The 27,720-nt window shown below is 48.8% G+C and overlaps 1 protein-coding gene across 1 annotated transcript; it reads right to left on the minus strand.

The window, feature by feature from the left end:
* On the minus strand, window positions 1-27,720 carry LOC117020118 (two pore calcium channel protein 1). Its single transcript, XM_033102358.1, has 19 exons — window positions 27,685-27,720; window positions 27,512-27,603; window positions 26,463-26,577; window positions 24,004-24,132; window positions 18,479-18,595; window positions 18,266-18,384; window positions 17,962-18,063; window positions 16,581-16,707; window positions 14,611-14,812; window positions 11,407-11,551; window positions 9,811-9,996; window positions 8,700-8,764; window positions 7,836-7,923; window positions 6,830-6,899; window positions 4,667-4,886; window positions 4,422-4,512; window positions 2,580-2,693; window positions 2,228-2,352; window positions 1-617 (listed from the first exon to the last, which is right to left on the minus strand). The coding sequence occupies exons 1-19, from the start codon at window positions 27,718-27,720 to the stop codon at window positions 472-474; spliced, it is 2,289 nt and encodes a 762-aa protein (XP_032958249.1). The 3' UTR covers window positions 1-471.

Consider the following 27,720-nt stretch of genomic DNA (forward strand, 5'->3'; position numbering starts at 1 on the left):
GTAACAGACAGAATTTTATTTTCACAATCACATTTTCTTCATTTTGAATAAACCCTGCATCTGAAAGTTACTGTACTAGAACGTATTCCATTACCGTATTTAAATATTCAAAATTGTTGCACCTAACACTGTAGCATAGTATTTGTTTTCAGAATAGCAAAATACCATATAAGAGCAAATGAAAAGTTTTCATATACCCACTGAAAAGACTTTACACATGTACATGTATGTGTACAATGCGTGCTGCTCACAATCTCTTCATGAATTTCTCTCCCCACTTCCATGATGAGACCTGAGAATGACTCCAGCCGGGTCAGGACAGGTGAGTCAGGACAGGTGAGGCCCATTCACTGGCTGATCAGAACACAGAAAAAACCTGGGCAGGAAAAATCATCTCTCGATAGCATATGCAAAAGGGATGACAGCTTAGCTTATTTTGGTTTCCAATTGTGGACCCTTACAAGCACAATGTCATGCACTGTTCTCAAAATTGGGATTCTTGGGATACATGTCACTGGAGGAGAAACTCAGAATCTCATCCAGGGAGGGGCCTTCATCCTCTGGAGCAATTTCGGACTCAAACATCTGCTGCAGCAAGGTGTCCACGGTTCTGTACTCTAGGAGGAAGGAGAAATGTTGTCACGCAGCAGCCTAACTGTCTGTCCCCTCGTGCCTATCCCTAAAGAAAGAAGAGTCTGTGAGACTGTTCTTTTCAGGGACTTTGCTTCACCTTTGTGCTTACACTTCACGTCTCTCTGTTTGGCCCCCAAAAGATGGCTGGTCAGTCAATGACGGGTAAGATTCCTCATGGAAGGAACAACCCAAGCCAGGAGCAGCCACATGGGGACCAACAGAAGAATTCACGGGGTCAATAGAGGTGGTCACAGCGCCATACCTTCCCCCAGCTAAGGAGAGCTTCTGCCTATGTGGCTATATTCCTTCCCACAACTTGCTTGGGAAGTGAGTCAATGACGTGATAACATCAGTTCTCCCTCCATTCTTATCAATAAGTTTCAGCATGAAGGTTTGTCCCTGGGGAGGCACATATCATAATTGTTAAGACATCATGGGACTTTCGATTTTGGCTGTTTGCAGGCAAGGGTGATTGGTTTGAATCCGTTTTCTGATATGATGTATGAGACTCACAGACCGTGGAGGAAACAATGCTGCTTCCTTGTGTGTTCATCAATAAAAGCCACCAGGTGGCCCGATCCAGTCCTCTGAGGCTGGGACACCCTGGGCCCCTGTTTCAAAACTTTCTTGATTTCTGTTTCTTTCTTAACCCTTCGCCACCCCTTCTCGTTCACTCACTACCTGTGTTGCGCTGGATGCGACAGAGACAGAGGCATGTGGAACCTGCATGTGTTGGGGTCCAAGGGGAGCATCCAGCCTGGGTGGAGCTGGGCTCCCCTGAAGGATAGCCTCTGAATGGAATACAATGCTCTGGGCATGCCAGCCGAACACTGTGAAAGGAAGGATCCAGAGTCGGGAAGAATCATTCATGTCTCCTGGTGCTGACTCCACTGAGCTCTCCAGCTATTGCAGGCTCTGGAGACCAAGGAGAAGGCCTTCCCTGGAGGATGGAGGAGGAAGCCACCTCACAGGGGCTGCATGCTCATGCCACTCCGCCTGCAATCTCTGCTGCACTCTTCAGTCTAAGATTATTATAGGAACTGCAGCCAACACCCAAACTAACACCCAGCTTGGTTTGGGTTGACTCAGCCAATCGTTAATTCAGTAAGAATTAATAAAGAAATTACACAAATAGTTGTGAAGACCCCCAGATCCCAAGCACATTGTTGGACCTGGACATACAACGGAGAAGAAGAAAGACATGGCCTCGCACACGTGGAGACTTGAGTCTGCAAGAAAGTCAAATGGCAACCAAAGAGTGAGTCCGCGATGACTGTGCTCCTGCTGTGCACTGAGAGCAGGCAAGGTGTGAGCGTGAACTGGGTGGGAGAAGCAGCATCTGCAAGGCCCTGGGCAGGACCAGAGAGTAGAGCCAAGACACGGAAGGTTGACGGGCGTGGTGGGTCACAGGAGAGGGAAGAGGCTGAGATCTGAGAGGAAACAGGCATGCACTTGGAGACCACGGCACGGGGCCTTGTCTTTATCCCTGAGAAATGGGAAGCCACTGAAGGTCAGATTTGCATTCTCCACACATCCCATTGGCTTCTGGGAGGAGGATGGATTGGAGACAGTTTTGCGTTGGATTAAAACTTACTTCTGGATGCAATTCTGAAGTGTAATCCTTTCAAGGCCTTCCTTTTGTTGTCTTCATCATCCCCACGAAAGGCGCTGTCCTGAGCATCCACGTTATCAGGGAGCTTTCCGTCCTGCACATCTTCCCTTCGAGAAAAAAGACACAACGTGACAGCCAAGCCCCTCAGGTGCCCTCCTGGCCATGGCCCCAGGTCACTGTCCAGACACATCCAGCCAGCCAGGACCCCTGAGAGCTGGCACACAGGACCAGCTGGTGCCATGGGACACACGGGGATTAAACATGCTCAAGGCATTTCCTGCATGTTCCACTTCTAAATGTCTGTGAGCGATATCAAGGGACACACGCTACTCACTCTTGGACTCCTACGCCGAGCTCTTGAATCTTCTTCTCAATAGCAGTTTCTACTTCACTTTTTTCTAATGAATATGCCACAAAAAATGCCTCCAAGATGAATGCTATGAAGATACTGAGAAAAAGTAAGAATACAGGGTGTGAGGTGGTATCAGCAGTGGTCCAGGTGACGGGGAATGCTGGCTCCAAGAGCATCTGAACCCCAATGAAAAAGCAGCCTCCGTTGTAATATCCACATGGAAAGGGGAGGGTGACAAATACATATAACCCCTCTCAAGGATTGGACAGACTTTTGTTCATGTGCAAAACCACCTTCCCATACATCCTATTTAATTAATGAATACTAGGAAGAAATGCAGTTTATTCTAAGGGGAAGCTTGGGCCAAACCATTGCTGAGAGATGATTCTCCAGGAATGTCTCAGGTTTCTGCACAGTCTGGGTCCTCTGAGCAAAAGCCCTGTGAGCCATCTTCGGAATGTCTGTCTCGGGAGACATCCAGGACAATAAAGCACAGTGATGCCTCCCTCCCCAGGAATCTCAGGGCAGCAAAGACAAAGCCCTCCCTTTTCCCTTCCTGGAGATGTGCTCATATTCCAGAGAAAAAAATCAAGTCTCTCACTCCCTCTCTCTCTGGAGGGGAAGGTGGGCAGGTTCCAGCAGCCCTACAGAAGATGGGAGTTCCCTTCCGGGCTTGCAGCCATTCCAGCCCCTCGGTGGGGGTTAGAGTTCAGGGAAAGAACACAAAACTTGCTCCGCTGCAGCTTGTGCTATGAGTAATAACCACCTTTGTCTCTGACCCAAGATGTCATGCTTCTGTCAGTGCGTGTCTGTGGCATATACATGCAGACTATCCTGTTAGCTTGCCAGGAGGGGAGACTCTCCTCATTCCTGACTTAACAATGATGATGAAGGAGCCCAGAGCTCCCCATGCTTTTGAGAGGAGAAAAGCAGAAAAACCCCTACAGCCTTTTCATGTTCTTGCCTTGGCCTGTCCCAGCCTCTGTGTGCCATTCAGAGGACATTTCTGTCTTCTTCCCACTGCATCTTCCATTCAGGCTGCATAGGACAAGTAGCCTGATGACAGCCACACAGGGTTTTCCTCCCATCCCTTGGCTAGGACATTGTCAAGGGAAAGTCAGCAGGGTGGTGGGTGGCCAAAGCAGCTCCGATGAGACAAGGAAGGCACTGATGCTGAGCTGTCACCCCAAGAACTGCAGGCTCCGGGCTCTGAGAGGGGTGTGACAACCAGAACACACCTTACAGAGAGAATCCCAGTGATCAGGGACTCAGACGCAGGTCCCTGAGGAACCAGGGAGCTGGAACCAGATGTTCTTAAGCAGGAAGGAAAGCCCTTTGGAGTGGGGACGTGTCACAGTTGCTTTCAAACAGTGACTGAGCTATCCCCTGGCAGAGGGTCAGGATGGAACTGGACCCAGTGAAGGAGTCTCCACGGGGCACATTTCCCTTATACCCAGGCAAGATAGGGAAGGATTTTCTTAGGTTCTAACACGTCCCAGCAGGTGGGTGGGGTTAAGCAGAGAGTGGACACAGTTCACAGGGCTGTTCTAAAGGAGATTCAATCCAGGTGGGGAAGGTGGGGCCAGGACCCAGAGTCCTTCTGACAACAACTGTGAGGCTGTGAGATGTGTGCTACCCCCTGATGCACACGGCACTGGGGACACTGTGACGAACACGAATGAGAACAAAAGTAAGAGCCCCCCTTCCAGCACCTAGCGTCCAGCAGGGGGATGGCCCTGGAGTGGAGCCAGGGCGAGGGAGATATGAGTAGTACACATTCCAGGGGAAGGCATAGACTTGCCAGCATGGCAGGAGTGAACTCACTTCACCACGAGGATGACGACCACGATGTGGAAGCCGATGAAGTACAGCTTTGCCGCCTGGTGAGTCACGAGGGAGAAGCCACCGGCCAGGAGTAGGAAGCTAAGGAACCAAACCTTCCAGAAACTCGCTGGTCCCGAGCTCAGGGACACCAAGGCAGACCCTCCTCTCCCCCACCCATGGAATGACTGGCAGCGCTCCCTGCAGCAGTCCCTCTGTCTGTCTGACCGCCTCCTCCGGAAGGATATTGTGCCACTGGTTGACCACCGTGAGCTCCATGAGCACGACGAATGAGGAGGCGAGGTCATTGAAGTTGTTTCTGCAGTACCTGTCCCGGGCAAACGCCGAGTCTTTGAGGGCCGGGTTCCCACACAGCAGGGCATCAGGAGCGGTGAAATTCAGGTCAAAGAACCGGACTTTGCCATGGAACGCTTCCATCCCAATGATGGCAAACACGTAGTAGACCACCTAGAGGGGTACACGGTCAGCAGTGGGCACATGCGCTGCAGGACCACGGGCTGAGAGTGCAGGAGCACCAGGAGCACTGGGACACCGATGGGCCCAGCCCAGGGCCCAACAGGAAGGGCTGTGGCTCTCATTCCCGGGGACGGCTCCTCCCCAACCAAGAGCTCCTGCAGCACAGGGAAGAATGTGGGGGCCGCGGCTGTCTGCTGGGCAAGCACATGCTATCCACGCAGGGACAGAAGCCAGGTGGACCACACCCTGACCTGTCCCGTGGGCTCCATTGACAAAGTCAAAAACAAAGCTGCTAGCAAGTTGGTGGGTTAAATACTCAATAAATAACATCTAATCCACTAGGGGAAAAATTAATAAAGTTGGATCTCTAACTTTTTTTTAATAGCAAAATAAATTCCAAAGGTACAGAAAGGTCAGATATTACAAACAAACCATGAAGGAAATAGAAAAAAAAAATCGAGTTGAAAAAGGCCTTACTATGCATGACACAGAACCTACAAACTATAAAAGATTGACAAGTGTGACTATATAATTAATTTAAACATGTATTCAGCCAAAAAAAAAACACCCTTTATATAAAAAGAAAAAAAAAAGAAACACAAGTGACAGACCTATTTCCTTAATGCACAAAACACTCAGACAAATCATATGAAAAATAAAACTAATCAAAGCATGGACCAAGGATATGAATAGGCTGTTTATCAAAAAAATAAGCATAAGTGGCCAAAACACATGGGTAAAACACTCAACATCAAGAAGCACCAAAGAAATGCATGTCCTAACAACACAGTACCATTTTCTCACCCATCAGATTGGAACATATTGAAAATGCTTTTTTCAACCCCACTTGTGAGAAACAGAAGCTGTCACACTGTCATTTGGAATATATGGGGAGCACATATTTGGGAAGACAATTTGCCACCATCAATCCAAATTTGAACACGTGTCGCTTGTAGCAGTTCCATTCCAGGAATGTACCCAATAGACTTACAGCAGCACAGGAAGGTGCATGCACGAGGATGGTCTCCACCACATTATCTGTGATGGCAAAAAGGCGAAACCGCCCAGTGATCTGTCAGCAGAGGGACTGGGCAGACATGTTCTGGAGTCTCCCTCATGGAGACACTTTTAGTCACAGCAGAGCTTACTTACATGGATTCATGTGACCTCCAGGAAATATGACAAACATATTAGGTAGAAAAAAGTTGTGAAACATTTTGTACCGATTACCCCATTTGACACAACAATAAACTGGATATATACATGAATGTGTACGATATTTTTGCTGTATGCATAGAAATATTTAGGAAGAGTAACAAGAAACCATTAATAGTGATAGCCGGTGGGAAAGAAAGGTGTGGGGGGTTGGGAATGGGTGACTTGCCGTGTCCTTCATTCTTCTGGACTTACTGAAGTGTTTACCCTTACAACAGAAAAGAAAACAGGACGCTGTAGCAGTGGATCCACCACTATCCGAGCTCTCTCATCTGTACTGTGGAATCACTCTGAGTGGAGGCCACAGCCCCCTTGCCGTCTGTGTGGCTGTGTTCTCACCACTGGGGTCTGGAGGAGCAGGTAGGCTTTCCGTATCTGAGGCCTGGGGGGCAGCGTCACGAGCTGGGAGGAGCCTGCATCCCCGAGAACCATCTGCTACCTAGGAAAAGCCACCTGGACCACGGGTGAGAAAGAAACTGCAATGGGATGAGCCCACTAAAGTTCTGGTGTTCATTACAGCAGCCAGGGTCTCTTAACTTACACCTGCCCAGTGTTTGTGGACACTTGACACTTCTAAAAATTGCTACAAGTAACCAGTGAATTTCATTTACTTCATCTCCCTTTCTTTTCCTCACTTAAAACAAGGCTCACGGAGACTTGCTATGAATGGACATCTTACCACTCGTCTCCCGTAGAATAGCAACAGGAACACCACTTACGAAGACAAGTCCGCCAAATGTGAGCATTGTGGGGCCAATGTTAATCAAAGTGGTCACGATCACCCGGAATCTAGGATAAAGCAAAATTTCCAACGCAGGCAAAGAAACGCTGACAGCGTGCTGGCACATCTGGTTCAGTACCCTTCCCCCAGCCCTGGACCTGCACTCCAGTGCTCTCAGGAACTGGCCTTTACATCAGTCCATCTACCATGATGAAGGGGGAGTCAACTGTTTCCCCTGAAGCAGAGCAAGGCCGGTTTGAAAAATCATAAGAAAGCTGGTGACAGCAACCTTTCCTGGTACGACAGATGGGCATCCAGGCTGAAAAGCTAGTGAACCCCGCTTCTCCTCTCTCCCAGCTTTTCTCCATCGAAATCCAGCCTGTTTTGAGACTGACCTGGGGTCTTATGCTGACACCAGAACCCTTTCTGGGAAGCAGGCCCGTCTTCAGACAAAGGCAACTCCCACACTCCTTGAAGAACCTGGCCTATCAAAGACAGAGTGGGGCTATCTGAACTTTGGAGTTAGACTCCTGGCTTAGCTTCCTCGTTCTGCCTCTTCCTGGCCATGCACCACTGAGGCAGTTACTTAACCTCTCTGAGTTTCATTGTCATCACCTGTAAACTAGGGATAACAAAAGCCCCAGTATGAAGGGTTGTTGGAGGGATGTAACAGGACAACGGTGAGCACACCACTGGGTTAGCATGGGCTGCCATCATGACAACTGTTATTCAGTAAGTGCAGCGGGCACAGCTGAGGAGCCCACCCACAGGGACAAAAGTGACCTGCAGAAGCCCTGCCCTCAGGCAGCTGCCATGCGAGCACTCTTCACCATCCTCACGTGCTTCCCCCCGCTCCCCGCCTATCTGGAGAACCCCATCCTCTATACAAGTTACATTCTGAGTTCAGTGGGGCATGTTTTATAGTTCCGAGGCAGGAGTGTTTCCACCGGTTCCCAACACAGAGAGCCACTGAGGTGCAATGTTTCATGTCACTCCATATTTACCTCTGAATGCTGACAATGACCCTTAAAAGCCGGAGTATTCTCAATATCAAGACAATATCCAGGATCTGCTGACTGTTGTATTTTCTTGCTGGAAAAAGAACACAATCATTGAACATTCCATTTTCTGAGCACCCCTGGATCCTCCCTTTTAATTGATGATGTGTGAGACCCTGTGGGTACTGGGGAAAGGTGGGGCAGCACTCGAGAACAGGACAATGGCTCTGAGCAAGAGGAAGCCAGTGCTGCCCTGAATCACTAAGTCCTCCAGCAAATCAAAGATGAGCAGGCAAGTGTACAACCCAAGTGTTCCCTCTGGTCCCGAGCTAAGGAATTCTGAGTGCTGGTGTGGGCTTCAGACTGTCATCAGGAAGGAACTGTGGATCCAGTTCTACAGAAGAATACATTTCCGTACACCCTTCCTTCCCAGCATTCATTTCGTAGCTATGTTCCGAAGTGGCATTCTCTGTAATAGCCCCCTCTGCCGTCTACAGGAGGAGTGTGTGGGCCGTGGGGGGACATGCAGGTGGCGGCAGAGGGTGATACGCCTGGGACATGCAGAATTCTTGCTATGGCTGGGTCCTGCATGGGGGCCAACACGGGGTCAAAGATGTGGAGGTTAGCCCTGAGACCAAGGGCAGTGGGGAGAGGGATGACCAGGTGAGCACGTGGTGCGATGGACGCCTACAAATGAAATCTCTGACATCGAGCTCAACACAGACAAAGCCACCATGCCCCTGCAGAGCAGAGAACATTTTTACTAATTTTCCTGTGTCCCCACTGCCTCAGCCCAAACACCTTAGTGGTGCAGGTGAGTTAAAGGCCGAATCCCTGGAGGAGGTGAAGTTGAGAGCCAGTGACACTGACCTGACTGCATGGTGGTGTTGGCCACAGTGGCCAGAAGGACTGCGACGATGATCAGCATGTCAAACCTAACAGAGCAGACGCAAAGGCTGAGTCAGGGGGAGGGCCTGCCAAGCCCAGGATACCGGCTCCCAAAGAAACTTCAGATCCAGTTATCACACAAAGCAACGATCCAGCCAAAAAAACGGACTTCTATAATTGTTAGCATGGTGGATATAAAATAAAGCAAGAAACACCACGTCTGAGCAATCCAGTCCTCACTCACTGGCTGCTCCAATGAACCAGCCAAGGGAATTTGCAGGAACCGCCAGATCATATCATTCGGTCTCCCAAAGTAACCATGTACTCGTAAGAACACTTTGACGCACTTTCAGAATACATAGTATAATCTTTCTTGGTATTAACCTTACTAAATGCATTGTAATGTTTTAATTAAAGAGAAAATTCATCTCTGTTTTTCTGACAACAGTGTAAAAGGACAACAAAACATTGAACAATACTGTTCAGTTTCCCTTCGGCCACACGCTCCTCCCAGCAAGTTTCCTGGCACTGAGAGCAGTGATGACATCCAACCCTGCCAAGCCGGGCACTACTTAAGTCAGGCCTGCGCCTTGTGTCTTTTGTGCGCAATGTCTGACACCCACCACGGCGCTCACGATGGGTGGGCTGGTTTGTAGCATGTGGGCGATGGTTGGAGACGGGGTGGGCTGGAGTGGGGTCAGTGCAAAAACAGGAGATGAGAAGGCCAGAGGGAGACACATCCAGTCCAGGAAAGAGCTTGCTAACAGTGCTTGTGGTCCTGCCAGGCAGGCTAAGTTTTCTGATAACAAGACTGGGGGATAGCTCGGGGGACTACGGAAGGAATTGCCTCACTGGGTGTGATGTTCTAAGATCCTGTCCAAATCCAACCTGTCATGGTCTGTGGTTTTAATTTTAGCAACACTCAGTTCCCAGTGACATCAAGAATTACAGCTTTCACTGAACCAGATGCTCCTCTGCCCCCAGGATTTCACTATGCTTCAAAACCAGGCCGATGGGAGTTGGAAAACCACCACCGTATTCCACAGACGGTGACAGGAGGCCCCTTCCCTTCACCCAGAACACACACGCTTACCAGTTCCAGAACTGTTTCCTTCCAAAATAGGCTCTGGGCTCATACGTGTACAGTTTCAGGAGAATCTCAATGATGTAGAGAGAAAGGAAAAGCCATTCTGCATCAGAAATGAAGTGGATTTTCTCATCCAGAGCAATGAATATGGCATTTATTAGAATGATGACATCATAAACCCACACAAAAATCCTGGCAGGAGGGAAGAAAAGACGAGATGCTGTCATCACGCGTTTCTGAGAAAGGAGCACATCCGAGCCCTCCCAGGGTTACTTCATGTCCCAGGAACATGAGGAGTATGAGATAACCCTGCACCCCATGCCAGCATCACACACACATACACCCCGGCAAGGAAAGGGTCCAGCATGGCCAGGACCTGAAATCCACCTGCCTCCCTGACATTGGTGTAGCCTTTCCTGCAAAGCAGAAAATGAGAGGGAAAAGAGAGGTATGGTTTTCCCACGTTGTCTTTGGGACACAGTACCTAAATCAGAGGAAAGCTTAGGCAGAATCCAGGGCAAGGAGAAGGTTTAGGGTTTAGCATGGAATTGTTACGTCTCTACTACTCTTCCCTAGAAAAATTACCATCCTAACTAAGAAAGCTTCTGGAGACCTCTTTACCCCAGACACACACAAGCCTTCCAGGGGACTGGCATGTCCAGCTTCCTCACCAAGTTTGGGATGAAAAATGTGATAGCTGGGTTCTGATTCAACTTTCAATTACAGTGCAGGCTACCCTGCCCAGGTGCCTGTCCGCTGTGTTCCAGGGACTCCTGGGGGCAACCTGGGCATGGCGATGAGAAGACAGAGCAGGGGCTCTGACCCCATTCTTCTCCAGGAAGCTGTAGATTTTAGGGCCCAGTCCTGTATGTCATGTGTGGACATGCAGACATCCACCATATGAAATACTTCAGTAGTTCAACGTTACGACAATCAGAAAGAAGCCTCTATATAAACGGCTTTGCTAAATATAAAATATGGGCAGCTAAAAGGGATATCTACCTACATCATAGGCTGAGCTATTTTCAAAGACTTCTGAACCACTCACTTCTATGAAACATTAAATTCAAAGAAAATGAGACGATGAGCCTCTAATGATAGGGGTATTCCAGGCCACACATATGAAAACTATCTCCCACCAGGAGAAATGACTCTTTCTGGAGTCCATCTGCTTGAGAATAAAATAATTAACTGGCCTTCTTAACACTCGTTGCAGGAACTCTAACTCATGAGTTCTTATCATCCACTTTAACAGAGTGAAAGTGCCATGTTTAACATTAGCTTCCTAGTAATTCTGATGGTGCTGGAACCTCCTGAATTCGGAGAGGTCAGCTTCCCCGGCTTAGGGAGCATGGCTAGTCCGTGATCCTTGAGCAGCTCAGGAAACATCACAGAAGGGAGCATAATCTAGAAGCCAGTCCTTTTGGCTAAGATCAGACATACCATGTCCAGAACCCTTTTCATGCCTTCCTAAGATACCAAAAACAGTGAATGGGAGATAATTTATAGCTTTAATGATGAAACACATTCAGTCCAGGTAGCATGAACAGATTCCTCTATTTTTAAAGCAACTTGAGAGAAAACTGGCCCCGTCTCACTCACCTGTGTCGAACCATCTTCTGGACCAAGAGACTTGCGGAGGACTGGTATACCCGAGGCATCCAGGCTTCCAGCGGGTGTCTCTTGATGTTGATGGTGACCACCTGGATGTTGAGGAGGTCAGCCAAGCGTAGAAAGTTTGTTTTGTCTGCAGTGAAAGATGACCCCAAGATACATGGTGACTCTAAGTTTCGAAGGGCAAAACCAAGTCAGCACAGAAGCTTGGGTCTCCCCCAAAGAGTCTGAAATGGCTGGAAGTTCTCACATTCCTCACCCTTATCTCATGGGTCATGTGACATGATCTCAGCTGACATTTAGGCATCCAGACACCTAAGCCTGGACTAGAACCATGTGGCCTGACTTAAACTGTGTTGTGATGTAAAAACTCAGACCTTTATTTCCTGCCTTGTATAAATCCCACACAATGTCGTAAATCACATGGACCTATAGAACCTATACAATTACTCGCTTAAATGATGTCAATAGCATTCACTTGTATTCTGCTATGACAAATCCTAGTGCCAACAGTGAATCAGCTACCTGTGGTTTCTTAAATGTATTTTCTAAAATTACTAATTGAGTTCAGGGCATTGGGCTAATGAATATCGAGATAAATTGTCAATAATCTCCATTTACCTAAAGACTTCCAAAGAAATGAAAATGCTATGGCTCTATGTCTAAATACATTTGTTCTTCATGACACCCCAATTAACATATAACAATTATCTTATGCTATAAAATGAATTTTGTTAAAAAATGGTGTTTTCAAGCTTTAGATCATATTGTCATTAAGCCAATTGGCATGACTATACGCGTGTGTCTGTGACAAAGTATATTAACATTACTAGAGAAAAACCTAGAGCAGACCCATCAGTTCTCCAGGTGAAGGACAGAGGCTGGTCTTTGCCATCTCTGCAGTTTGCCCAGGGAGCTGGATGCAAGCAGAGTCTCATATTTCTCTCAAGTCTGCAACGATTACGCTGATTTTCATGCTGGGATGACCACAGACCCCTCTGAAGATCTGAGGCGTCTCACTTCTGGAGGAGTTCAAATGTCACTTGGTCCACATATATCCCTGCTGTGGCTCTTCCTGACCAGAGTAACAATGATTCATGGCACGCCCAGAGCTTCGGTCAGGCGTCATTCTGAGGCTGCTCCCCTTTGTCACTGACCAGCCTGCTCTGGTAACTCTTGGAGATGCGACCCTGCCCAGGAGCACAGCCCACACTCAGAGAAGAACCCCAGCAGGCAGGCAGCTGTCTTCTGTACCCAGATCCTCATTGGCACTCACCAGACAGTTGAGTGGTAGCACCAAAGAACTCCCCTTCTTCTTGCTCACGTAATTCATGGAATGGTACACCTGAATAAACAGGGGTGCCAGGAGAGGTGCCAGCTACGCTCCATGTTTATCCTATGCACTAAAGCATATAGTAAAAGTCCCATGTGAAGCCCAGAATGTGAGAGAAGCTGTCAAGACAAGGAAAGCAGTTCATCCTCCCAACTTGGGAAATACCTGTCTATAGTTACACTGACCTTATAAACAGACATGCTGTTCATGTGAGTATGTCCTGGTGACCAGGTGTCACTTCTCTAGGTGAGTAAGAGATACCTATGTGTACAGGCCTCACCATGCCTGACAAAGACTCCTAAAAGCCTCTGTCCCTGGGTTTGGAACATCTCACGTTTTACTAGTAATCCAGGAATTCACTTTACAGAAGGAACTGCAAAGCAAGTTTGTAAAATCCTGCAGATTCCCAGTCATCTAGAAGCAGCAGAGCAGGTAAATCATTAAAAGAAAATTCTCGAAAACACAGCAGCCGAAGTTTAGAGACTGGACTGACATGGCCAGCCACACCACCCTGGTTTTTGAAGTGGGAGATCCAAGGAGGCATAAATCCAGATCCTCTCCTGTAAGTGCCAGATCAGTGCTCCATAAAGGTTGGTCCCTGAGCCAATGGTGGTCTTGTCCTTGGGGACACACCCTCTACGAGGTAAGTGATGAAAATTTAGAAACTTGTAGAGCAATTGACAGATCACTTCATGTCTGCTGACCCTAATAATGAAGCATTGGGTCTTGTATTTTATACCTCTTTTTCACTTCATTTTTCTGATTATTCATTTGTGTTGTATGTTACGAAGCATGGGTCTGAGACAGACTGGAAATTAAAAAGCTCCTGCTCAGAGCTTGAGAAGCACTGCTGCCCAGTGAGGCACCGCCACCCTCCCCACGTCAGCAGAACCCTAATCCTGACATTCTGGATGGTGCAGCACATCACCGCCCACCCCTAACAAGGGCACAGAGGTCAACTGTCCAGTTGTGAGAAGGCTGGCCTCCTGACCAGACACTTGGTACCACAACATCGAGCTGGTGTCTAAGGTGACACACTTGGGACTGCCTGAGAGGCACCCGTCCAATCCTGCTGACTCCAGGGGACAAAGGCTTCTTCCATCCTGGATCCAAAACTCACTGGGAGATGGTGGCACCACCCATCTGACAGGGTCTTGCTGTACATGTTTCTTGTTTCTCTGGACACTGGATTGACTTCTCATGTATGTTCCAGAGAATCACTGTCTTCTTCTTCTTCTTCCCACACATGCATGGAGTCCAAATCAAACCTGTGGCTCTGCTGGGCTAGTGGAGAGTCTTGTCTCATTTTAACTTACCATTACTTATAATCTCACCATCTGATCAAAGCTATCATTCCATTCTGGCGTGTTTCCATCTAGATGTTTCTTGAAACTGGTGAGATGCGAGAGTATTCTACAGCTTGGGGCATATTTTACTCACCACGTATCTTTCCACATTGCCCTGGTCTTCATGGTCATTGTTAAAGTCACCAAAACTCCCCACTAAGTGACCATCAGAATTGGGGGCAGTCTAGTATCGTGATAAAAAACCACAGACCTTAGAGTCAGATGGCCTGTGGTACCACTCTGCAGCTGAGTGGACTCAAGCAAACTACTTACCCCCTTTGATTCCCTGTTTCCATACTGACAAATGAGGATGACAAAAATACACCTAACTGTGTCAGAACACAGTGAGGACTCTAATTCCACTGTGCAGTTGCCAGCAGGGAGACCAGTATACATTTCTAGTTGATAATTTAAGAAAACTAAAAAACAGTACTGCTGTTCTAGACAATACTTTAGAAGCCCCCGTAGATAAATGCACAGGGAAGAGGAATATCAGAGGACCCACCTCCTTACCCACGTGCCCCTTCTGTCCCTCGTCGGAGATTCTCAAAAGCAGCTCAAGGTGGGATGTGCTGATGTCTGGCACCACGACCTTGGCCAGCCGCTTCCACTGGGCCTCCTTAACCACAAATTCTGTGCCCACCTTGACTTTCAGGATGTTGAAAGCCTCTATCATTTTGTAACGTTTCAGGTGTGCCAGTTTGCGAATCTCATTCTTTAAAAAACAGAATTGTGTTTTTTAAGAGAAAGATTCCAGAAAGCCTCTTTTCTTTACCCTAAACATTTCAAGGTAACGGACGTGCCAAAGAGAAGTCAGTGATGGGTCTGCTGAAAAGCAAGGTACACAGTCCCCCTTGGTTCCAGGTCTACACAGCTAGCCTTGTCTGCATAAACAGATTCATCTTACCACGCTTATATGAGGTGGCCCGTGAAGGATGATCTGTGTGGTGAGATACAAAGCCACAAGAGACAGACAGGTCTCAACTCTCCTTGCCCAGGAGGAGGGGAGATTCCAGAAAGGCAGGCAATCAGTTTTGCTGCTGAGAGAGCGGGAGACCAGGAGAGCGAGGAGACAGATCCACCATTGAGAAATCAGGAAAGAGAGAAGGAAGAGAAAAGTCGGGGAAGTAGAACCACGCTAGAAGTGGTGCAGAAAGAAGAGGTGCTAGGCAGGAAGGACAGCTGGGACCTGCTAGGAGCTGCCATGTGGCCTGACCACAGGGAATCTTCCAGAAGAGGACAGGCTGGACAGCCCTCCTCAGGTTACCAGGGACCACCTGATGCCCACCTCTCCTGCTCCCTGTGACCCAATATCATCATATCATCATTTGGTTGATGAAATATCCAGACTATCAATTCTTAAAGGGCAGGGGATGGGTCGGAATCATCTTGAACTCCTCAGAACTCTGTGGGATACTGAGCCATAAGGCATGTTTCAGATATATTAGCTGACTGGTCCATGTTACAGAAGATTATGAAAAGAAACACTTCCTCGGGGGTGGGGGATCACAGCAACAATTCTGCCCATCGGTGAGAGAGGAGAGGCACACCAGACTCTGGGGCAGCCTCTTTCTGTGCAGAGGGAGGAAGTCAGAGAACGGGGTCTCCACGAGGCCTGGCCTTGGGGTCCAGGGTAGCTGAGTTGCCCACAGTGCATAGACTTCTTGGGACCTGGACAGGCCAGACCCCTTCATAAGCTCAGACCAAAATCTGAGTTTGACCAAATCTCAGGCTCAGACCTACCACCTGCTTTTCTTCAATGCCAACATTAAGTTCTGCTCAACTTTCCACTTGCCCTGGATGAGAACATCCCTAAGCAATGAAAATTTCAGAAAAGAACCAAAGGATCAAAAGCCCAAAGCCTATTTCTTTCCTTAAGGAAAATCATCCTTTAATGAAAGGCTTGTCTGTGCACTTAGTTTCACAATATGAGAAAACACCCAGCCCGGGATATGCGCCTGTGGTGGAAGTGGAGGGCATGTGCGCAGGTGAGATGGCTGAGGTGTCCCCGGGGATCCCAGGCTGCAAATAAATACCCTTCACCCCAAGTACTCAGGAGAATCTGCCCACCCAACACCTCCAGGAATTTTCCAGACATAATCAAACAGGCAGGTACCAGGGCAGAAGCTGGTGGCTGTAAGAAAGTTCTGCTTCTGTTGGCAGGAGAAAAGGACTTGGAAGCCTAGAGAATCCCCACAATCCCCGATCCTACACAAAACACAAGCCATGAGCTCTGTGAGACGTTAAGAACAGGAGCAAAGCCAGGACCTGCCATTGCGCACAGCGCCTGGGCACTGTCCGGCCCATCACAGAGACCGGGAAAGAACCGCCCGCCTAGCAGCACAGAGCAAGACACTGAGTAAGTCTTCAGATTCACTAAAGCGAAAAGAAAAACAACTTTCAAATATTTAGCAAATGCACTGGCCAGCATACCTGCCACTGTGCCCAGCCCAGGTGCCTGCCCTATCTGACATGCGTGTTACCTTCAAGTGCTTCCTGTAATTGTTGTAGACCACGGCCAGAAAGACGGACATGAAGATGTAGGTGTTGATGATGGTGTAGGTTATAAAATACAGAGAATACCACCAATTGAATTCATAGGCAGGCATCCTAGAAGGAAATAATTATTTCATGGTTTTTCATACCGTAGGTCCACACTGAACAAAAGGCTGATCGGAGGTGACATCCCACATGGATAAATGAGGCACAGGAAAACCTTCTCTCACTCTAACACTCCCCCATATGATGCAATAGGGTCCCAAAGCCATCACCACCCCTCAGGTAAACAGCTTGCTCCAGTCCTGCCTTCTGCAATTCTTAGCGTCTTATAGAGGTGCTGACTTTCAATGCAGGCAGGACCTTGGCGATCCCCCATCCCACTCCCTCCCTTCACCATGAGAAAATCAAGGCCTAGGAAGGAGAGTGACTCGCCCAGAATTACAGCGGGAACCTGACGGGTGGCTCAGAGTTACACTCAAGGCTCTGCAGGGACACCAGGCTGCCGTGCTCGGGGGCCCAATAATTTTCTATCCACATTGGGACGATGTGAATGAAAGGGACGCGACCGATAATCATGCCAGGACAAGAGTCATAAGTTGGGACACGTGCTCAGTCCATCTTTGCCCGAGACTGGCTTTCCTTCAGGAGGGGATATTGGGGTGGCAGCCCAGGTCTGAGCAGGTCCAAGAGAACTCAAGGAGGGCCAGGACTTGACCTTGCTCGTGTTGGCCAGAGCCCGGCCCAAAAGTGAGCAACAAGGAAGAAAAAGTTGAAGTGCTAATCCTCCCCCAGAGGGCAGGACTGCACGAGATGGGATTGCATTTGCAGGGAGAGCTCTGTCCACACTCCAGACCTGAAAAGATGTCTACGCAGCATGGCACCATTTAATAATCCTACCGTGAAAAAGGTAAACCTACAAGAAGGACATTAGAATGTCCACACGTGTACAAAACTGGCATTTCGGTGAGAAGGTGACACCTACACATCTCTTCATTTCTTTTCTGTTTCTTTTAGCCAGAAACTACATCATTGCTCAGGAGAACAAGCCATGATTCCTTTAAAAAGATGGCTCAGATGTTCACATTCAAGACTCAAAGAAAAGTGCAGAAGGGAGAGTGAGCGCAAATATTTAACAGTTGTATCCCAAGTGATGTGTTCTGTTCTTTTCAGTTTAAAAAATAAAAAATTCACCTAAATTTAGTTTTAAATAGAGAAGCTATGCTATCCTTAGTGAAAAAATGCTGTATTCCTCAAAAATGTTTACAATGAATATGAATAAACAGCTGTAGGAGACACATGCTTTTAACAAAGTGAATTCTGTTTTGGTAACAGAGGTCCATGCATGTGACTTGGGGAGGCACGTACATGACATCGGGGCTGTTTGCAGTGGTGACCAGCACGTAGAGCTCGAACATTATTTCCAGGATGTTCGTGAAGTAGGGTGATCCTTCCACTGTTTTAAGTCCTCTAACGGGGAACCAAAAACACAAAGTGAAAAACTGCACACATAAATGACGTTGTGGTTTCTGATACACTTTTCCCCTTTCAAGAGCACTCGAGGAGTGTCTGAAGGAGGAAGATAGCGAAGGGTGACAGATTCTGCTACCAACAGGCTGAACCCCAACCTCGGAGAACTCACAGGCAGAAGCTCCCAGAGCGGTGTGCTCACCTGTCCCCAAAGAGCTTCAAGCCCATAAGGGAGAAGATGAGCACACTGAACATGAACAGGAGGAAGACGTAGAGGATATCGGGCAGAGTGTTCCGGATGCTGCGGAAAGTCCTTCGGATCTGTGAAGACAAAATTCCATTTCATTGACAAGAAACCAGCTAACTTTCTGCAAAAGCAAATCCAAGCCCCTGTGAGTTGTAATCACATCCTTACCTGACGACTTTCAGGGAAGTTAATTAGGAAGACTGGCCTTAAGGCCCTTGACCACCGCACGCTGTGGATGTTCGCAGCTTTCAGGGACCCGTAAATAATCAGATCAATCAAGGTGAGCTGTGTGACACAGGAAAGCGATGTCAGCACTGCACTGCAGGAGGGCAGAGCGAGTGACCTTGTGGATGCCTGTTCACTGACCCAGAAGGAGAGTCACAGACATCACGGAAAACAGCAAGTTTCATAAACACACGATTCCAGCTTTGTAGTGGAACATTAGTAGCCACTTCCATTTGCATTTTTACTGTGTGCCATGGAGCATAATACGCACCTTCCACAGTTGATTCCATTTTATCCTCTTCACACCCATCACGTGGGCATTATTCCTAGAGGGAGACACTTGAGGCCCAGAGAGGGTGAGCACCGTGGCCCTGGTCATACAGCTAATAAAGGGCAGATGGGACTGGAACCCAGGCAGTGTGACGTCAGAGCCCTGCTGTGGGTGGCACTGCAATGCATCCCCACACTGCTGCCTGCTTCACTTTAACTTTACTTCAGTTTCACGCATAAGACAGAGGCTGTCTAGCTTAGGGACAGAGGTAAGACCATCTAGATGTGGGGACAGAGTCCCAGAGAGCAGTTTCCAGGCTCTCGGCCTCACATGGAAAGTTGCTGGCTCAGGAAGTAGATGGCCATCAGCTGTGACTAGTTGGCCATCAGCTGTAACCAGTTAGCCAATTAGCCACTAATATAACTGCCGTGGCTGAGCTAGCATTCGCGGATTATATTTAGCAAGGGGTTGCTTGGTTGGCAGAGAAGTGAATGGCGGATTGCAGCTAGCAAGTGATGTTGGTTGATTGGCAGAGAAGCAGACGGCAGATGGCGGATCACCCAGCTCCAACCCAACTGCCAGCGAGAATATACTGTGGTAGGACTCCCCTATCTATGGCTCCATTGGCGTTCCTTTTTGGCCTCACCATATCCTGCGTTCTTATGCAGGGAATGGGACCAGAGACCCTGCATGACACATGGTGCAGCAAGCAGGGTATGGTGCCGGCCAAAGCTCTCCGAAGGGCAGTGGAGCAGTTTGTATGTATGAACACTCAGTCTCAGAAGGACCAGGAGGAGTGGCGCCAGGAGCAGGAGAGGACGTGGACAGTTCTCTGACCAGCATAGAAAGAGGCAGCTGCCGGAGACCCCCGTGGAGGGGTAGGAGGACATAGATGGTTCTCCAACCAGCATAGGCCAGAGAAAGCAAAGGTCGTTCCGGCCATGTGGGCTGGGAAGTGCTTGCTGTGGCAGCCCAGATGCGGGACTTGTAGACCCAGGAGGAAATGCTTGCTGAGTCCTCAGTGGAGGATGCGGGTAAGGTCAAGGTCCCTCACGCCCACGTTGGGGAGGACTTGGAGCCCTCGCCCTGCAGAGAAGGCACACATTGTGAGGCCAACGCACAGCCCTGGAGAATGACTGTGGACTATGGGGAATTGCCTTCCATCCCTGATTTGATGGACCGCTTGACTGTCTGAGAACCCTGGCTGTGCCCAGGAAGTTTGACTGTGCCCAGAAATACTGGTGGAACCCTGAGAACCCTGGCTGTGCCCAGGAAGTCTGGCTGTGCCCAGAGAGACTGGCAATGCAATACCCTGAGAAACCCTGGCTGTGCCCAGAAAGTAGGTGGACATCGAGGGACACCCCGAGACATTACTTGAACTGGACTGAAACGTTTACTCAAGAGCTGGGCTCCTGACCCAGGACCCCTCGTGGGAGATGCTTGTAGCGTAGACTGTGAGGCGAGACCCTGGACGGGTGGAGTGTGGGGACAGAGCCCCAGAGAGCAGTTTCCAGGCTCTCGGGCTCACGTGGAAAGGTGCTGGCTCAGGTAGTAATTGGCCAACTGTGATTGGATGGCCATCGGCTGTGGCTAATTGGCCATCAGCTGTAACCAGTGAGCCATTGGCCACTAATATAACTGTTGTCCTATGCTAGCAGCAAATGGGTGCTAGCAAGAAGATGGTGGCTGAGCTTGCAAGCGCGGATTGCAGTTAGCACGGCGGATTGCAGCTATCGAGTGGAGTCAGTCGGTTGGCAGAAAAGCAGATGGCAGATTGCGGATCATGTGGTTCCTGCTTCCTGTGTCTCCAACCCTGCTACCAGCAAGAATATAGTGGTATGACTCCCCTATCTATGGTTCCATCGGCATTCCTTTTTAGCCTCACCATATCCTGCGTTCTTGTGCGGGGAGCGGGAACTGAGTCCCTGCATGACACTAGAATACAAAAAATCCTTGATCCTGATTAATGTCAGGCTTGTGATCACCTGAGGACAGGGCAAAAGAAGAACCCAGTGTGTGTTAGAAAAAGATAAGTAAAAAAGAATAATCTACCATCACGGAACATGTTAGCTCAGTCCCTTTGGTGGTGAAATACAGAGGACGCAGTGAGATCTAGTGCAGGGACAGAAGGGACACAGACACAGGAAGAGCTGGCAGTGCTGCTGCCCTGGCACTGACTGGAGGGCACTGTGTGACTGTCCCAGGGGTGCAGGGATGGGCAGATCACCAAGTGTGATGTTGTTGGAGAAGGCTTCATGGAGGAGGCGCTCCTGATACAATCTTAAAGCAAAGACAGCTTTTACAAAGAAAAAGCTCAAACAAGTCAAGAGCCAAGGCAGGAAGACACAGTAAAGGGATTCGAGGGGGAGCTGTCTCTGCATGTCTGGGAAGCAGAGGGTCCTGAGGGTGAGGGCAGAGGGGAGCAGGAAGTGACAAGGACCTATGGCAGGTGGCTTAGGGACCAAGCTCAAAAGGTAAGTTTTCCCAGGGCCTGGAAAAAGGCTTGCAAATCAGGGCGATAGGGGCACAGGAAGGAGATGCCCCCTAGTAAGAGGTGCAGGACGGATTTGGACGCAGGCAGATTCACTCCACACACTGGGCCCGGAGAGCCTCTTAAGTGAGGGAGTTGCTCCAGCTCTGGAGAGAGAGAGCAAGGTGCTGGATGGAAGTGCTGGCTGGCCAGCCTGCAGCAGGTGCATTTTCCTGCAGGAAGGAGAGCAGAACTGGGGGTAAGTGTGCTCCCTGTGCAGCAGGGAGCCCACAGCTCTGGGCTAGAGCTGAGGGCCTGAGGGGAGCCTCTGAGGAGGGGGCAAGGGATGGGGCCTTGCAGAACAGGAGGGGGGGGCGGGGAGGTAATGCTCCAGGAGAGGGCTCTGCAGAGCAAGGCTGAAGTGGCCCCCGCCTCAGAAAGAGAGAGAGCAGGAGAAGAGAGGAACGGAACCTTGGCCATGACAATGACCTTAGCTTTTCTCCCAGGTGAGATGGAAAGCTGTTGGATGATTTGAAGCGGGGGGCACGATGACCTAATTTAAATGTTAACAGTGCCGTTTGCCCGACCTATTCTACCCACTGTGCTGGAAGTCTGAGGGGATACAAATGGGCATCAGAGCCTGGCCTTGTGAGGGCCACGCAACAGGAACAGCCATGAAACAAGTATATTCTTTCCAGGGAGGAAGACAGTAAGGTGTCTATTTCTGTTTTATATACTCTGTATTGTTTGGATTTCCCTATTATTTTTCTTTCCCTTTTTTACCATTTTCCTGCCTGTGCCATCCCCCACCTTCCCCTGTCAGGCAGCACTGAGCCCAAGCTGCAGTCGCAGGTACCATCCCAGATCCAGTGTGTTTGTATCACTTTTTAAATAATGAATATGAAGACATTTCTAAAAATAAGAAAAGTACAGAGAGAGAGTCTGAATATTCTGAGGGTTCAGCAGCTGTGTGAAGGGAAATCAAAACAAATATTTAGAGAAAGGGCAAGAAAAGACAGTGGATAGGCAAAAGAGATGCTGCAAGTAGAGGCGAGCCAGCCGTGCATGTGGGCAGTGGGCAGCTGGATGCTGGAGCGAGGCAAGCCTGGGCGGCCTCTGCAGGACAGGGAGCCAGAGCGCTCACAGTCTGCGGGGCTTGCAGACATTTTGAGCAAGGGAGGAAATGGATCTGTGGTGTGCTTCTGGAGAACTAATCCAGCAGCGGTGTCTAAAATGCCTCTGGATCAGGGATCTGAGGTTGAAGTGACCACAGCAGTTCCAGAAAGGGGTGGCAGGAGCCTGGACCACATCATGGGAGCAGAATGGCATGCAGCAGAGAGCAGATGACGGCCATATCAGAGTCTACTGCCATGGGCCAAATGGGAGAACAGGGAGCAGAGGGCTACAGAGAAAGCTGGAGTCACCCAGAGGGGTGGGGAGGCTGAGGGGACAGACAGGAGGGGGGAGTTTGGGGAGGAGGACTTGGCACTGGGTAGTGGAGGACAAAGTGAAACAGCCAGGGGAGCTGTGGGCAGGAAGAGGGTGGGTTTGAGTTGAAGCACTGATGTGGAAACGACCAGTCAGCCGTTGGCAACTGAGAGGAGAGCAACTCAGAGGGGAAGCGAGGATCAGCTACAACATGGGGACCCCTACCAACTACGTGTTCATGGAAGCTCGGAGAATGGATGGCCGCCCAGGGAAAGAGCGTCAAGTGAAAAGGGGACAGGTAAGGGGACTGCGCCCTGGGTGAGTTAGGACGAACCACGGTTCCGGCACGCTGGCTGTGTGCTGACATGCCAGTTACATAAAGTACCCTTAGCAGATCACCGAAGTGGCCTTTCTGCTCATTGCGGCAGTATCTCAGAATACATTGTCCCACCTCACTTGGCATAACTGTTTAGTATATATCTTTCCAAATTCTTCTATGGGTGTATTAACGGTCTTCCCTTTTTTCTTAACAAAGATGTGATCCAATTGCATTGAAACCTGCTCTTTTGACATAATAGCTAACAAGCATCTCTCCTTGATAAGAGACAAATGTGCTTTAACACCCCTTTAAAGGACTGTGTGGATGTGCCACATTTTATCTAACACACATCTTTCGTCAAGAAGTGGTGTTATTTCCAGTTTTTCGTTATGAACAGCTCAGCCATGACCAATTTTGTGGCTAAAGCTTTGAGCACATTCTTCTGTCCTAAAGATCAGTTCCCACCAATGGAAGCCAGGTGCAAGCGTACACACATTTAAGGTTTTCAAAGGAACTGCCAACCCACCTCCCAGAACGACAGCTATTCCTCCCTCCAGTGGGGTAGAAGTGGTTCTGTTTTCTCTAGACATTGCTAACATTGTTTTACAGGCAAACATATGGTATTTTATTATTGTATTAATATACATTTCTTAATGAGTGAAGTTAATCATTTATTTTCATATCTACCAGTATTTATTCCTTGTTTTATGAGTTGCCTTCCCCTGTTTTCAGCACATTTTTCCATTGGAGTTTCTGCCTTGTTTCCTTTCCATTTGGAAGTGCTCTTAGTATGTTCAAATGTTCACACTGTCACATTCCGCCCTATTAGCTGGCTCTCCAGGTGTGGTTTGCTTGCAGTTGTGCTGATGGTGTTTGTACTGGCATCTGTTATTGATGCTTGACTCAAGTCAAATGCATCGAGTCTTTCCACTGTCTGCCTTGGACCACAAACTTTTAAAGGCACCGTGCTAAGCACTCACCACGATGGTTACCATGATGCAGATGTTCTTTGTATCCTTCCAGAAAACCATCTGAGGAGTGACTTTCGCAAAATGTACAAGTCTCCCGAAGAATGCGGTCAGACAGAGTAGTTCTGCTATCGAGGTCACCTGCATGCAGAAAACAGAGACTGGACACAGTGCCATGCCACCGGAGGCTCAGCTTTAGTTCTGTCACATGCTCCCCATGCCATGGGGATGCCACCCCTGAGAATTAGCAATGTCCCTTCATATTACTGAAAGTTGCAGCAAAATTCTTTGCTGGTTGGAATGGTTTCTTCCTGTTAAAAGGAAACCTGCCCTTGAGCCACGAATTCTGTGACCCAACCGCCAGGTCTTCCTGGGAGCGGCTTCAGCAGGCAGAGGCATTTTCTCAGAGAAGGGGAGGACAGGGATGGCAGAGGCCGGAGTCTTCTGTGCTCTCAACCCCATGTTCACGTTCAGAACAGACACCTAGAAGCTCAGTCTCTCCAATGTTAGAATAACTCCCCAAAGATGTGTTTTGAAATGGTGGGTCATTCCTTAGACATCAGTGCCACTGCTGCCCTGCTGCCATATTTGGCTGGTTGGAGGTGAGAATGGAGGCCACTGAGACTCAGCGCAACGTCCTGACCACCTCCTCCAAGGTTGTGGGTCACGGACTCCAGATTCCCTGCGGGCAGCCAGATTGCCAAACCGACACTGCCGCCCAGGTTTTACCTGTGATTGTTAGGGGGCAGTAACTCCTCCGAATGAGAATGCTTTCCCCCATCAATGGGGAAAGAAGAGGGGGAAAGTAGAAAGCGTTGAGGAAAGGGGCAACCTGGCTTAGGCTAGGAAGAACGGTCTGCGGTGAGGGCTGGAGGCAATGCACTCCGAATGGACAGGGAAGAAGTGGCTGGCCCTGGGCCCTGACAGCAGCAGATGACACAGTCCTCTTACCCCTACTCTAGCCCTCATGGGTCCTGGGCACCGATGTGGGCTGTAGCTCCTTGCCAGCCTTCCAGCTCTCAGTCTGTTCATCCTCTAACCTCAGAGAGTAACTGTCAAGGCCAGGCTTGCAAAAGGGCCTGGGGCAATTCCAGGACACCTCTGCTCAAAATAAGATTTGCTTGGTAAACTTGGATGTGGGCCAAAGCACCCCCACCTCCATACCTCATTTGATTTTAGAGACTTCAAGTGCAAATGCTGACGAAAGGAGCACTATAAAACTGAGGCAGGCAGCCCAAAGCGGTACGTGACCAATAACAAACAGAGGGGTGAGGACTCAGGAAGAGAGAAAGGGACTGAAGAGACGACCCTGTGGCATTGTGCCCTTGGCCTGGGTGGGCTGGTGCTGAGGAGGAACTGACCCTGCCCAGGTCTGGGAATGCACAGCTCTTCTTCAGACTCTGTGTTTGTTTTGACAGTCACTGGGCTAAAAGTTTTCTATACAGACAATTCATTAATTGTGGACTCCTGGTCACATGGAAGTGTGGTAGACCACCACTTTGGAGGCCCCCACTGAACCATATTTCCGGTTCCTACCCACTAGGGCAGTGCCCCCCCCAGGTTGACTTTGGGCTTGGGCAGTTGATGGGCTCTGGCAAATGGGACGTCAGCAAGTGTGATGTAAGCAGAGGCTGATGGTGCTTGCACCTGGAATGCTCCTTCTTGGGCCCCCCACCCACTGGGAGAAGCCTAAGCCACGTGGAGGGGCCGTGTAGAAGGGCGCAGGACATGCTGTTCCCCAGCTCCAGCCAGGAGCTCCTAGCTGACAGCCAGCAGCACCTACCAACCTCCAGAGACATACAGCGCTTCCCCATATCTACCAGCCCAGCCAATGGCACGGGTGGAGAAAGTCTGCCCACTTGAGCACTGTTACTCACAGAATCATGGAAGATAATAAAACCTGTTCTTTAAAGCTAGGGATTAATCTGTTAAAGGACCTGTAGTAAGTATTTTAGGCTTTGTAAGTTACACGGTCTCTGTCACAACTATTCTCAGAAGCGAAAGCAGTATTGAGTCGGGAACTAACACGAACAGAGCATCAATTTATTATTTAGAGCCGTCTGGAATAGCTGGTTAATTTGGTGTGTTACTTAAAACCACATGTGATCAGCTACCACGCACCAATACTCTGATTTATGACTATGAAAAACGATGGAAATGTGACAAAAACAGGAAGTCACATATCATACTATGTCACCACACTGTCTACCCGCCATTAAATAAGTATGCTTCTCAAATGTCAGTTGTGTATCTGATCCATCCCTGTGCGCACAGAAGACAAAAACCTTCCACTGATTCTACATCCCTCATGATTGAAGCATCAGCTCGGAGAAGAGGCAGAATTCTCCCAACCCCCAGCAATAAAAATGAAACCAATTTCACATTTACTGAAATTTGGGGGGGAAGGAAGAGACACAGGCCCAACTGATGTATGAACAGGTGTGGTTAACCACCCAGTTTCTAACACTTACCAGGAAAGGCAGTGGGAACAATGCGGGTTCCTCAAAGAGGGCGAGAGAAAGGTCCACGCAAATGAAGAAGTACGTGGCTCCTTGCATCGTCCAGTGGTTGTAAAAATAGTAAAGTCTGTAGAGGAAAAGAATAGAGGTGGTTATGAACGAGGAATGGGAGTTAAATGGCACTCCAGCTTCCCAAGTCTAACGGTGAATGAAATACTCAGCGATGGCTCTAGGCACGTTTCCCTTGACTCCAGGGAGAAAGGGGCTGCATGTAATCGAACGTACACTACAAAAGGCTAAAGAAAAAAATCAGGAATATTATCATAACTCAAAGAACATTCCCTGAACAGGGTCAAGCTAGGATTGGTCCCCTCCTCATGGGGTGGCTGTGACAATAAGAGAGAGCTGTTAGAAAACTCTGATCAGTGCCTGATGTGAGCAAACCCTCAGGCACAGTGACCTATAATTGTGGAGCATGATAGCCTGTCTTGACGTGGGAGACTCAGAGAAATCCCACGGTGACGTTGTCTTTTCCTCCTGGGGGCACAGTCCCTCCAACCTGCTGGACGCTATCCAGGAGTGAGGCATGTGCTGCTTTTAAAGGCGCTGGTGCTCAGTCCTGATGATTAGAAATGTTTTTTCCTTATTTTGAGCCAAATTCTTGGCCTTAGTGGCTGAGGGAGAAAAAAAGCTGAACTCTCATGAAAAGAACAAATGTATGAATTGTATTAAAAGGCATCATAAAAAACAAAGTCTTTTCACAGGCAGCTCTTAGAAGACACCGACGTCTAAGAGGAAAAGGATGACACGTTGTTAACTTGGAAGCCCTGCCTCCTGTCCTGGGTGTTATTCATTTCCTCATTTCTCCATCCTTAATACATTTATTGAATGTTTCCCTACACATGCTCTAGTACTTTAAAAAAAAGCATCGGATTTTATCCAAATCTATGTGTCATACCTTAAATATTTGTGGAAACGATGTGTTCAATTTGGGTTTGACTTCAAGAATATTAAATGCTGAAGACAGGTGGTTCCACGTGACAGTTTAACACTTGAATTACCTGATAGTCCGAGGGGATGTTTTGAATGGAACATTTCTGTTGTACTGGGCATCAGAAACGTAGGCAGCTGCCAAGAGAAGGTCCTGCTCCTCCTGGGGGAAAGTCAGGGGAGAACACATGTCGGAGCAGAAAAGGACACTATTGAGTATCTATCAACGGAAACTCCCCGTCACCTCCCCCAGCCCCACCCCGGCGGAGGTGACCGGCAT

This window comes from Rhinolophus ferrumequinum, unplaced genomic scaffold, assembly GCF_004115265.2.
Source record: "Rhinolophus ferrumequinum isolate MPI-CBG mRhiFer1 unplaced genomic scaffold, mRhiFer1_v1.p scaffold_87_arrow_ctg1_1, whole genome shotgun sequence".
In the NCBI taxonomy this organism is placed as follows: domain Eukaryota; kingdom Metazoa; phylum Chordata; class Mammalia; order Chiroptera; family Rhinolophidae; genus Rhinolophus; species Rhinolophus ferrumequinum.

Excerpts from the sequence above, each read along its gene's own strand:
- LOC117020118 (XM_033102358.1), bottom strand. The coding sequence starts at position 27,720 with ATGCCGGTCACCTCCGCCGGGGTGGGGCTGGGGGAG. Across the intron at positions 16,708-17,961 it reads GCAAACAGCCCCGATGTCAT|GATGCCTGCCTATGAATTCA; the intron begins GTACGTGCCTCC and ends ATTTCCTTCTAG. Across the intron at positions 9,997-11,406 it reads CAGAAGATGGTTCGACACAG|GATTTTTGTGTGGGTTTATG; the intron begins GTGAGTGAGACG and ends CCCTCCTGCCAG.